The sequence below is a fragment of the Anas platyrhynchos genome, chromosome 5 (genome assembly GCF_047663525.1).
Source record: "Anas platyrhynchos isolate ZD024472 breed Pekin duck chromosome 5, IASCAAS_PekinDuck_T2T, whole genome shotgun sequence".
NCBI lineage: Eukaryota > Metazoa > Chordata > Aves > Anseriformes > Anatidae > Anas > Anas platyrhynchos.
Window position 1 is genome coordinate 24,721,785 of NC_092591.1, and position 12,934 is coordinate 24,734,718.

The 12,934-nt window shown below is 39.2% G+C and overlaps 1 protein-coding gene across 1 annotated transcript; it reads right to left on the reverse strand.

Moving 5' to 3' along the window:
- Positions 1-1,794: 1,794 nt before the first annotated feature.
- PNN (pinin, desmosome associated protein) lies at positions 1,795-12,600 on the reverse strand. The gene is made up of 9 exons (XM_027459628.3): positions 12,399-12,600; positions 12,072-12,143; positions 11,222-11,290; positions 9,622-9,694; positions 9,435-9,529; positions 7,302-7,377; positions 5,429-5,584; positions 5,204-5,342; positions 1,795-4,179 (listed from the first exon to the last, which is right to left on the reverse strand). Exons 1-9 carry the CDS (start codon positions 12,509-12,511, stop codon positions 2,897-2,899), a joined length of 2,076 nt encoding a protein of 691 aa, XP_027315429.1. The 5' UTR covers positions 12,512-12,600; the 3' UTR covers positions 1,795-2,896.
- Positions 12,601-12,934: the final 334 nt, after the last annotated feature.

Below are 12,934 nucleotides of genomic sequence, written 5' to 3' on the forward strand. Positions count from 1 at the left end.
GAGTGAAATAAAACATTTTAGTCATTTCCTACTTGCATGGTATCTGCACTTAATTCTCAGACACAAAACTATTACATTCAATTTTAAGACCACATTTGATACATTTCTACTGCTATTTGAAATAGACTGAGAACAGAAAGGAAGTTGTACTCAGGGTCTCAGTATTATCCACAACTTATAAATTGTTTCAGGGTAAGAGGAAACACATCTCTACCCACTGCTTTAAAATTGTTTGGCTCAGATGAAATGACATTGAAGGTGACTGTAACTAAATTACTAAAAATACAACTGCTTTTTAATGACAAGGGTCTTTATGTGGTATTGTGCTAATAGTAAAGTACTATCTTATACTACTACTGTAGCAGAATATTGGTCGGAATATAGGTAGTTTTTAGAAAACTTGGTTCTTATAAATTTATCATACACTGACATTTATATGTTGCACTGTGCTGCTTGGATTTGGCAAAACTATTTACAGCACAGCGTAACCATGGCAGTTAAATTTCTTCAAACAAGCATTAAACTATCAAATACATCACCTGCTTTGTAACTTGGCAACAAGATTTCTGTATTTTCACCTTGTCAAATATATATTCCTGCCTGTAATACAACCTGAAACAAGAAACTTGAATGTAATCAATCCATTCCCTAGTTTAGTTACCAGCACCCACCACACTTATTATAAACCTATGAATATATAAGTTATAAATTATTATATGCTCCTCTGAAACGGTAATGCAGCTTCTGACCAGCCGCCTACTCCAGCTTAGTATAATTACATACATATATAAATACCTCTACATTCCAGCTTAGTATAATTACAGTATTAGCTATTAAAACCTGTACAATAAAACTACAAAAGGTATCATTTAACACTGTATCACTCAAGCTCAGAGAAAGAAACCTTAAAACATAGTATTAGGGATATCAACAACCAAGTAAATTAAAATGATTTCCAAATGCAATTTGAAATTTGTATGTTTCACATTTCACACCAGTGACATTTACTCAACTACTCAGTGTACTACTCAGTGTAAGAATTTTTCCCAATGGTAAACCACCGTGTTTAACATCTTAATAAAAAACTTCAACATTTTGCTTCCAAAAAAACCCCAAAATACATTAATCTACCACTTTCCCCTGAAGGGAAGGGAAGCATGGTTGAAGACTACCGACAAGAAGTGAAAAGCAATCTCACTTGTAGAGCTGCAGAGGCAAATAGGATATCAAAGCAGGAAATGGACTGAAGAATGAGTAACATAACCAGTTGAGAGAAGGAAAACCCAAAGAGCTTTCACACTGTTTAAATCTGTCCTGAGAGAACATTTCACTTCATCCCTTGCTAGGCACACTTCCGTAAGCCAGGAAGTTAAGCACTTCAGAAGTCTGTCAGTACTTTGAGTTCAGAAGAAAAGTCCAAAAACTAACATCCTCCCAAACTAGAACTATAAAGAAGTACACCGTGTTTCAGGAAAAAAAGGGCATACGCATGGCATTTGATGCATTAAAGCCAGCCTATAGCTCATTTCAATTCTGAAATCTTTCCAGGACTTCCTGATCTGTTGTTTGGCACATCAGATTAATTCTCTTACTGCCAAGACAGTCCAGATTATAACAGTGCTTCACGTTCAGTTATTAGGCATTAATTACAATCTTTAAGAATGATTTTAGATACAGACCTAAGGTACGACAATCTTTAATTGTACAAAGGCATTGTACAAATCTTACGACAATCTTTAGTTGTACAAAGGCAGTACACCTATCTTAGAGAAAAAGACATGGGCATCAGGAAAGTAGTCTACAAAGCCACATTTATTTGCACATGTACAGAACAGAGCAACAGATGTTATTGTTTTCCATACAAAATTATATAAAAACAGTATTCACCTTCATAGATAACACCATACCACTTTGAATTGTATTAAATACATTCAGAAAACATTCTGTCACACACACGACATTAGTTATTAGGTAGTCCCAGGTAACTCCAACACTGCAATGTTATTATTCCTAGTGGCATGAAGGGATCAAAGATCAGACCGTAACTAAAAAAGAGACTCCTTGTTGGGAAGCAAGCTGAAGTCTTTCCTCCACTGTCCATCAAAGCAAGGAATATCATTAAACATAGTAACTACCTCCAGAACATAGATGCAAACACTACCAAAGGACCTGCAGAAGGCAGGTAAGAGTGGTATTCCAGACTGCCATGAACTATCTTGGTCAGCATAAAGTGTTCACATTTAATCACTGCTTGCCTATGGGTAGGAAAAAGTTTCATAACTGGAACATAGAGTTGAATAAAAATTTGTGATTACAGAAGAAAGCAAAAAGGCATAGATTCAAAGCAAATACTTTTCCTTCCTATCTAGCACTGGAGAGATTACTCTCTTTAGAGGAGTCTTAAGATTCCCATTCTTGCAAGGAATAGAGGGGAAAAGCAAAATTTTAAGTTTCCTGCAACACTGCCTCCTTACATATGATCTAAAAGGGGAATTTAAGTGTCAACAGGACATCTCAATTTATTTAAAATGCACATTTATTTCTACAAAAAAACAGTTTATGATACAGAAGAAGTGATCACACCAACTTAAAGATTTACCTATTAAAATATACAGAGGATCTTAATGAGTACAGGATATTTAAAAAAAAAGATGCAAAGGAGTGTTAATCTTTTATTTTTACATTTTCAGGAACTTCACATAATTTTGGTAGGTAACCTTTTACAAAATTATGTAAAAAGTACAAGAATGCCTGGTAAACAGTCTGCATTTTTCCAAAAGATTTTTTACAGCATGCAATTCTTAAGGCAGCCTTCTCCTCCTCCTTACAAGGAATCCTTTCAACTCAAATAATCTTCTGCTGCAAAGATTAGGCTAAGGAAGCTTGGTCTCTTCTGTTAACGCCTTTTGTCTTTCCTGTCTGATTTACGGTCTCTTTCACTCCGTGAAGTTCTCTTGCCTGACCGACTACTTTCTGATATAGATCTCTTTCGGTCAGATCTTGAACTTTTATCCTTTGAGCTTTTTGCATCTCTACTCCCACCTTTTGAGGACTTGTGACTTCTATCTACTCCTGAAGCATCCCTTCGCTTCCTATCTGCACTCCTCCTGCGCTTTCTGTCTCTGTTATGACCTCTTCCTCTGCTCCGACTTCTACTTTCACTACTGCTAGAACTACTGGTGCTACTGTCCCTACTAGTACTTCCACTTGTAGTGCTGCTGCTGCTGGAACTACTCCGACTGGTAGTGCTGCCAGTGCTGGAACTACTCCCACTAGTAGTACTGCTTGAAGTACTACTGCTACTACTGCTGCTACTACTACGACTATGACTCTTAGTTTTGTTCCCTGCCCTACCCCTGCTTCTACTCCTAGTCTTAGTTTTAATTTCTATGCTCAGTGTTTGACTTTGCTCTGTCTGTGCCTCGACCACCTTTACAGACATGACAGCATTTTCATCCTTGTCTACCTGGGGCTCTGCATCCTGAACGGACTGAGACAACTGAGGTGACTGTGGCAGTGGCACAGACTGCGGCTGGCATGGGGCCTCAGCCACAGATTCTGGCTGAGCTTCAGATGCCTTCTCCTGTTTTTCTTCAGTTTCAGCTTCAGTTTCTGCTTTGATACCTTTCTCCTTCTCAGGAGAAAGAGCATTACCCGATTTTTCTGGCTGAGCATCACACTCCATTTCTGGTTCCACTTTGCCATTTTCATTTTCTACAGGTTCTACACTATCTGCCTCATTGATTTCAACCATATCCTGCTCATTATCCACTGGCTGAGTATTTTCATTTTCCTCCTTTACAGCTGTGACCTCTTCATGCTGACCATCCTGTTGCTTGTCATTTTCCCTCACCTCAGCAGCCTCTTCTACTTTAATCTCCATTTCATGTTTCTGCTCTTCCTCCTCCTGTTCTTTCTCTGCATCACTATGCCCTGAACCTGTTTTTCCCTTTTCCTCCCCTACCTCCTCCATTTCTACATCATTGTGCTGATTACCTGTCTCCAACTCTTCCACCTGCTGAGCCACCTTACCCTCTTCCTGCTCCTTGTTCTGTTCTTGCTTCTTTTCTTCGTTCTGCACCTCCTGCTGTTCTTTTTCCTTCACAGATTGTCTTCTGGGCCTGGCCTCCATTTTGTTAATCTGCTCTGCAAATTCATTGCGCCTGCTTTCAAAGAGTGCTGGGGGATAAAATAACAGTTTCAGACAGGTAACTGGAGAAGCTGAAGTCTATTTTCTCCTTAACTATAAGCTAATATGTTATCAAATTGTTTTAACTTAAGAACTGCATCGTTATTCATTCTGCAAGCCATTCATGCATAATGAAGAAGACCACTGGTTAACTTAATAAAACAAAGCAAGTTGAATAATCGGCTTAGCTGAGTATCAGAACAGTAAAATCCTAAATCTAAGCTAACAGAGTTTTTAAACTTCATTAAAATCACTCCAACCAACAGTGTGTCAAAACAATACCTACATTCCCTGGTATATAAAAAGGTTATTCTTCCTAAGGTGATCAAAGGACACTAAAAATCAGCAGAAAGCAGATTAGACATTCAGAAAGTTTTAATAATGTAAGCTATTCAGACAGGTGAGTTAGCTTCTTTTATCCCCCACCCCAGACAATGTAGAAAACTTCTTTAAAGAAAAAAAAAAAAAAAAAAAGATAAGCTCCATTTAATCAAAAGAACAACAGGACTACCATCACCCGCAGTGTTTTAAATTGTTTTGCAAAAGGAAAATATAGTCGTCCTGTGAAACAAAGAAATGAACACACATTAAAGGTAAAAAAAAAAAAAAATCATCATAAACTTCTAGTACTGTGCTCAAGACAAAACTTCCCAGCCCTCTATAAAGAAACCTGCATTTCCTCGGGTCTCCAATCCATAAAAACAGCCTTTTTAAAATGGAAGTTGTTGCACTGGCATACACCTAGATACTAAAGTTAACAATAAGGACATTTTAAACACATACTTCTGAGTTTATGTATATTCCTCTTGACTTTTTGTAAGAGTCAGAGCACAACCAACAAAATTAAGTCACTGAAGAAGTTATATTGTTATTTATGATGAACATCCATGCAAGAATATATACTTTGTCCTGAGCATGAAATTACTGTATCTAAGCACAAAGACTTAAATTTGTGCAGCACACACCAAAAGAAAGCAAGAACAAAGGCAGTCTTGTATCATAAAGACCACTTACCATTCATCTTTTTCTGTGAATCTTCCATCAACTTCTGTGTAGCAGGACACATTCTGCCAGGTATGTAGAATAAGTGAGGTTTTGTCTTTGTCCTTATGTATTTTATTATTTTGGCGTTATGTTCATTCCATTCTTCTTGCTGAGAAATTAAAGAAAAGACCTTAAGACACCCAAGAAAACACATTCTAAACAAGAGAAAGATTTGAGAGCAAAACTAGGACTTACCAACTGAGCAAGCTCAACCTTTTGTTCCAGTAACCGCAGCTCTGTCTGTTTAGCACGTCTTTCTTCAAACAGTTCTCGCCTCTCATTTTCAACTTGCTTTCTTTCTTCCTCTGCTTGCACTTCAAGTTTTTGTTCAATTTCTTGTCGTCTTTTTTGCTAAGATAAATAAAGAACTATCTTAATATTTTTCCTAAATCAAGAAAAGCATTCTAGTTTGGTCTAACTAAAATTATTTAAGGGCATTCCAAGAAAAAAAAACAAAAAAACAAAAAAAACAACAAATAAGGAAGTCTACTAAATTACATGTAATGGAGGAAGAGCACCATCGTTTGCTGGCATATAATTTTTTGTGGTGGTTAACTATAAATTAATGTGCACCTATGGCTATCTGCCTTTCTATCACTCACTGTGGATTTGAATTTTCAACATGACCTGTAAGATTTTTTTTTTCAAATGGTAGAGAAAAATAGATTTCAGGAACTCTGCCTGGAGGGAAGAAAGACAATAAGCAAATGGAGAGCTGAAGGCTGATGTTTGTGACCAACAAAATAAATGACACTGCAAATACTCTGAGTACTGTTGTCATTAATTAGAGGATATTAATTATATTATTGTAATGCAGGAGGAGTGTCCTGTCTGTATGTCCTAGACAGCCATATGTCCAGATTATAAAATAAATGCCTAAAAATTTATATATATAGTTTAGTGCCTGGACAAAAAACAGCTGTGTCATAAAATTCCTTGGGCTTCCACTTTGACTTATAGCAAGATTTTATGTATGAAGAAAGTAACACATTCTCAGAAATATGCTGCAATGAAGAGGAACTCCTCAAAATCTTTTTATGCAAACAAACTAATATAAAGTATACCGGGACTCCGTATTTCCAGACCATCTCTTGCAATAGCTTCCTATTATAGGGCAAACAGGCAACAAAGAACTTTGGTCTTCTTCAAGCACTACAGTGCTAGTTAGATAAAGCAGTCGGATATCCAAATACTGAATCTGAGGGTAATCAATATCAACACGGCAAGTCAGCTATACTAAAGCCATACAGAAGAGATTTTAAACAGATTTGTGTCTGCTTCCACAAGACTGCTGAAAGTAGTTTTTTTTTTTTTTTCCATAAACATTTAAAACACTGTTTATAATCTATAGGTTACTGTTAACTGAATAATCCATTTAGTTTAACTGTAAGAATGACCTTCACAATTCAAAAGGTCATACTAAGAATAAAGTTATCACCATCCCAGATGTAAGTTTTTTTTTGAAGTTACCACTAAGCTATGCAAAACCTTTGCTTCTGTACAATTATATATTCATTTATAAAAAGAGTAATGCTTATTATCTGTACTATGGGGCAAACAGCCACTTGTAGTCAAACAGAAGGCATAACAATGCCATGTCTTTCTGTATACTTGGCTATAATTTAAACACCCAGAACACATCAGGGTGGGCACTGATTCAGCAATACTATTAGTCGCAGAAATAGCTTATGAACAATAGTCTACCTGATTAAATTCCAGGTTATTTTGAAATGTTCCAAAAATAATGTAAATAAAAAAAAATCTATTTTGTATTTTAAATGTTTTAAAGATGAACTGAAATAAATAAAACCCAAAGCATTGCCTTACCACTTCTGCAATGGTCAGAAGGCGTTGTAAGGTCATGAAATTATGTTAAGAGTGCCTTTCCTGCTTTCCCACCCCTAATTACACTAAATTAAAGAAAATAAAAACCCTTTTGCACTCTTAGCAATTTGCTACACCTGCGACCCACACCACAGGAATTTTCATTCCTATTTAAAGCAGCTTAATCACACCACTTTGCTTTATTATTTACAATCAGAAATTTGATGAAATTAAGATTAAGTACCCTCTCAGTAGCAACTGTGGACTCCTGCTTAAATTTTTGAAGAGTGCCCATCAACAAGCCAAATATACGTCGATTCCTGAGGGGAAAAAAAAAAAAATAAATAAAAAAAAAAAAAAAAAGAAGTTTGAGTTTCAGTTCAAGTACCAAGATTTTTTTTGTATACACAATCAAAGAAACTTTCCCACCTCAGAGATGTTTATTTTTAAAGGCCTAGTACCAGTCAAGGCTGCTAGCAATAGAACACAAACTGACTGTGCCAACAGTTGAAGATATAATTTACACTGACATATCATGTTTTGCTTAAGAGCAAGACACAGCTCTTATTCATAACGCAGCACGCTTAGCACTGGGAAAATCAGGAGCCTGCACATTTCACATATGAGAAAAACGACACTAAGTAAATATAAAAAAAATCCAAAACACGAGAACTGACAAAAAGACTGAGTAAATACAGTGTGAGGAAGAACACTCCCACCCCACTAAGAGGATTAAGGAGAAAAGGAGCCACAAGGGAGCGAAAGATTATCTGCCACAGTCTACCTAATAATATCTTATACAATGAGACATTGAACTGTTGGATGAAACCACAATTGCTCTCATCAAGTTATCAGTTGTTTTGAGAAAATTTAAAGTAAAATTCTTAAGGAATTCCTTTCTTTCAAACAACTAATTTTCTGAATTTCACCTTCTCTTTCTTTCCATTTAACCTCAAGTAGTGCTTTTACAGCAAGAAGCCGACTTTCTTAGTAGTTGCCTTGACCTTTCACACAGTTAGAAAAACGAAAAGCGTGCTCTTCTCTCAGTACCACAAAGCTCAACTGCAGTGGCACATACCTAGCATGGAGAGGGAAAGGTACTTTAATAGAAACAAAAATAAGAATGGATAAAGAACGGAAAGCTATGGATTACTTGGTCAAGAGTATGACATCCCAGATGGACCTGAGCAAAACCAGAGTCCACTGGATGCTGTCCCCCTGAAGAACCTCTTTCTACCGTAAGTCATACACAGAGCAAGTGGTTATTTTTTACCCTTATCTACCCAGAAGACTACTGAAATGGAAAATGCTAAAACCTGTCATTCCAAACAGACAAACTTTATGTGCCAGAAACTCTATGAAGTCTACTAAGGATTCTGAAATCCTTCTGTAAGGAAAGCATTTGGGAGTAGGTGATGGAAGCAACAGCAGTCTGTTAGTTATGTTGTAAACTGCAAAAAATCAATTAAGTGCCATTTTTGTACAAATTAATCTCTGGTCCTTATCAGAGAAGCTTGCTATAGTTCATTACTCCAGCCCTCACTATATTTGAGGCATAAGGTAATATGGCACAAGGTGAGCTGCAGACTGAAGCAGGCAGAGTCCAAGATGTTACATAAAATTGCAAGCTTGCTTCTCCAGCACCTCTTCCCAACACAACTACATCTCAACAAGAACTTTAGCAGTGAGCTACCTTAGCGCACACAAAAAAATCTAAGAAAAATTATATAAGTAGGAAGAATCTAAAGAAAAGGAGGCAAAAGGAAAGCCAGACTGTATGCACAGAAACAAGCCTGAAAGTACAAAGAGAAAAGAAACACACGGTGGAACTACTCTGCAAAAAGGAAAACCCCACATCCCAAAGCTGACATCTTCAGTCAACAAAATAAGTACTGAAGAATCACCTGTCCTGACTTTGTAACTGGTCTTTTAAGATGCATCTTCACTAGGTTCTCTAGGTACTTGAGGAACAATTGGTTACTTCCAAGACACTTACAGAATTTTCTACAGTTCAAAGCACAACAGAGTGGATGTCCCCAGATTCAAATTTCAGTTTTGTTTCCTATTATAGCTCTCCAAAATGTTAAGTTGCCAATGAAGTTGTCTTAAAGATGACCCATTACAATAACACTAGCAAACTTACATGTATTCCTTTAGAGATTCTGCTCCTCAGGCTATCTGCCAACTACGTGAAATGAATGATACGTTGTTACTATTTTTTTTTAATTGAAACCAAATTTATACCATTTTGGTTCCTCTTCAACCCCATATTTTGATATATGACACCATTTGTATATTTCTTTTCAAATCTAAAACTATTTTCTAGACTACCACTTAGAAGCACCACCATTAGTTCTTACAAGAAATTTCTACATACCTTTGTTTTCCTTTTTCATCCATATTTTGATCTTGTATTAGGTCTCGACGTGTTCTCTCTTTGGAGGTAGCAACAACAGAAGATGGCAACGCAGGCTACAACAGCAACAACAAAAACTACTTAGTTCATGTTCCAGGTAAGCATGTTTTTTTTTTTCTTTTCTGTACAGCCCCCTGTCACCTATTACCTTTTTAATATCATCATCCTCTGCGTCGCTTTCTTGGCGTGATTCTCGTCTTGTCCGGCGTTCTCCGCCCAGCCTTGAGAAGAAAAAGCATTAGTCGTCATTGGAAAACATATTTTAAGGACAGCACCTATTCTAACAGTAGAAAATACAAGTCAGCATGTATAGTTAGTACAACCAATGATTCCAGTAAAATCTGTCATTGGAGCAGCGAGGAGGCAAGTAGAGCTTTTGCAGACAGAATCTATTGCTGGTGTTAAAAAAAAAAAAAAAGATTGTGACAAATGAGAAAAAATGGTTTAACTCTTGATCTAATTTGCATAGTAAAGTTAAAAAAAGGAAGAGCCCACATTATGACCGTATTTAACTTTTGAATAGTTCCCTTTTTCTTTTTTTCCAGAATCTCTAAAATGGTTATTTGTGTAAGGAAAATGTAAGAAGTTTTTAAATGTATTAAGATAAAGAGGTCAGTATGATTTTTTTCAAATTCAAAATGCTACTGAAATTATCTAGCTGAATACCTGGAAAATGGGTTAGGGCAGACAGAGAACTTAGTTGGGAATTGAGTACTTGGAAAAGCTGAAGTTTTTAAACAAAGAACAACAAGACAATCTGTAAGTAAAAGTTATTTTCAGCCTTCATTCTCATCTTTGTGGCATAGCCCTTTATTACTGGTAAAGCCACTTCAAAATATTCATTTTGTATAACTCAAATTCAAAAGCAAGCCTTGCTTTTTCAAGAACTACCATTGCATGTAAGTGGTCTGAGAATGCAATTCACTATAATCAAAGCCACAGTCGATGGATTTGCATCCAGTTGTGAAAGCTTGAAATCTGAGTCTGTTGTCAAACTGTATGCATTAAGGTTAGCAAAAGGGAAACCTCAGTAATGATTCGATTTGTGTCTACTGTACAACAAATCCAGGCTACTAAGCAAAATGTAAGCAGATGGTACACCAAGTCAAACAGAATTCCGTAAGTTTTTAATCACGCTGTTAGAATCTGGCACTTAGTTCCATAAGTATATTCAGAAAACTCTACCCAATACACTACAGCCTGCAACAAAAAGGTCTAGTTAAAGGGGGAGTTATCTGTAGGAAGGACAAGGGACAAAAACTGCTTTACCACTGCATTAGAGAAAGTACACAAGAGAAAAGCACTCTTCATTAAAGCAAGTGGAAGATTTTAACACCTTTGAATTTTGAATCTATTATAAACACACAAAGCTCTTGAACTCCCCACACGGTTCCCTCCCCCAGTGATTCTAAAGACAGCACAAAGCCTTGAATCTGGTGCAAACTAAATTGTGCATTTACGCCTCATCTCCATTGTGCAAGAATATTTTAATTATTATATCTGTATATTGACACTCTAATCTCTACATTACTAAGAATCTTTATAGTGCCATAGGATTTGGAAAGATTTCACCGTAGACAATTGCTATAATCAAAAAACATTTCTCACACGTCTTTTACTGTCTTCAAAGATCACGTGTTAAAGTCAGCAGTTATAAAACATTTAGAATTAAGAACTGCTATTTAAGTTTACTGCTATAAACTCTCATTCTAATAACACAAGTTCTCTACATCAGTTTTTGCACCTACCTACTGGATGCGCCTTCAAGATCCCTCTGTTTGGCTGGGGGTCCTCCTCCACTGTCCGAGAATCCACGCCTAAAAAAAACCACTCCTGATCTCAGAACAAGCCGTAAGTTTTACTCAGCTCTGTAATCACATGGCAATTGCTACAATAAAGTATTTAAACATAATGTTTGTTGATAAACTAATTTAAATTTGAATTTCTACCATCAGAGAAGCAGCTCCATTAGATTCAAGTATTCCCATTTGTAAAATTTCACAATTATGACCTATACAACAATCTAATGTTGAAATTTAACAAAAAAAAAAAAAAAAATCCACCACATAAAGCATTAAGTAGTCATCCCTGACCAAAAATCCGTCCTTCATTCTCACTCTCCTGGGGGTGGAGAGGGAGGAGGAAAAAATGGAAAATCCACAACAAAACACAAGTGCTTTTACCGTCACTGCTTTAAAATTTCTGTTGATTTTAACTCTTTCTATTCTTCCTAGAAAACCTACCAGTTCCTTCATTACAGAAATGCATCAAACAGACAATGTCCCAGATACCCCACACAATGCCCCCCTTCATTTCGAAGTTCCACCCCAATTTTCAGGTAAAGGGCTGAAAGCTTAGGGAAAAACAGGCGTTCAGAACTGGTACTGGTGCAACTCAGAATGAGAGGATCCCTTAAATTTCAGTACATGATACAAAACTCCAAATGCCCTTGGAGGCCTCCCACCCAGCTTTCACGCCCGCTTGCTAAAACACCGACTCTTCAGAGCTCACAACGAGCAAAGGGAACAGGGGAGAGAGCAAACCATCGCCGCAGGGAAGGATAAAGGAACCCGGCGGCCGCCTCCCGCGGCTCCTTACCTTAGCAATAAACTCCCTCGCCCTCTACCTCCACCAGGGCCTGAGAGGGCCAGCAGTCTGTTCTGAGGGGGCCTGTGGGAGACAGCACCGTCAGCGGGCTCTGCCCGGGAGCCCCCCGGAGACCCTCCCTCCACAGAACCCGGGGGGAGCGGGCAGCGGGGCCTCCCCGGGACCCCTCCTCAGGCACCCCCCGGGTGGCCCCTCACGGAATCCCCCCTCCCCCGCCCCCCCCCCTCCCAACCGGGGGTCCCTCAGCCCCCCCCCCCTTACCGGGACGCCCCTCAGGGACCCCCTCCACACACCGGGCCGCCCCCGGGCCCCGCTCACCTCACATCGTTGGGGTCCCTGCCCGTGAGCTTGCGGATGTTCTCATCGACGTGCTTGAGGCTCTCCTTGGCCTTCTCGAGCTGCTCCTGCAGCGCGCGCACCGCCACCGCCATCCCGCCCGCAGCGCGTCGCGGCCTAACCGGGGCCCAGCGCGAGGCACCGCTGGGTAACGGGGAGGCCCCGCCCAGGCCGCAGGGCCCGCCCGCAGCCAATAGGAAGGCGCAAGAGAAAAGGGAACGCCCCTCGGGGAAGGCCCGCCGCACGCGCGCACCAATCAAAGGGCTCGGAGGCGGATTGACGGAGCGGTGAGCCAATAGGAGGAAGGCTCATCTCGCCAGCTCGACGAATCACCGAGCGGGGCCCGCCAGAGCGACGTCGCTCCCGGCTAACGAGAAGCACCAACGTCACTTTCCCGTGGCGGGGGCCAATCGCCTCTCCCCTTGAGAGGCCGCCGTGCCGGGCGAACCAATAGGCGCGGGCGTTACTGAAGGGCGGCCGCGGGCGGGCTGGGGCACAAGCCCTGGCAATGGCGCTGC

Excerpts from the sequence above, each read along its gene's own strand:
- PNN (XM_027459628.3), bottom strand. The coding sequence starts at position 12,511 with ATGGCGGTGGCGGTGCGCGCGCTGCAGGAGCAGCTCGAGAAGGCCAAG. Across the intron at positions 11,291-12,071 it reads CGAGGGAGTTTATTGCTAAG|GCGTGGATTCTCGGACAGTG; the intron begins GTAAGGAGCCGC and ends GGTTTTTTTTAG. Across the intron at positions 5,343-5,428 it reads AGGTTGAGCTTGCTCAGTTG|CAAGAAGAATGGAATGAACA; the intron begins GTAAGTCCTAGT and ends TTAATTTCTCAG.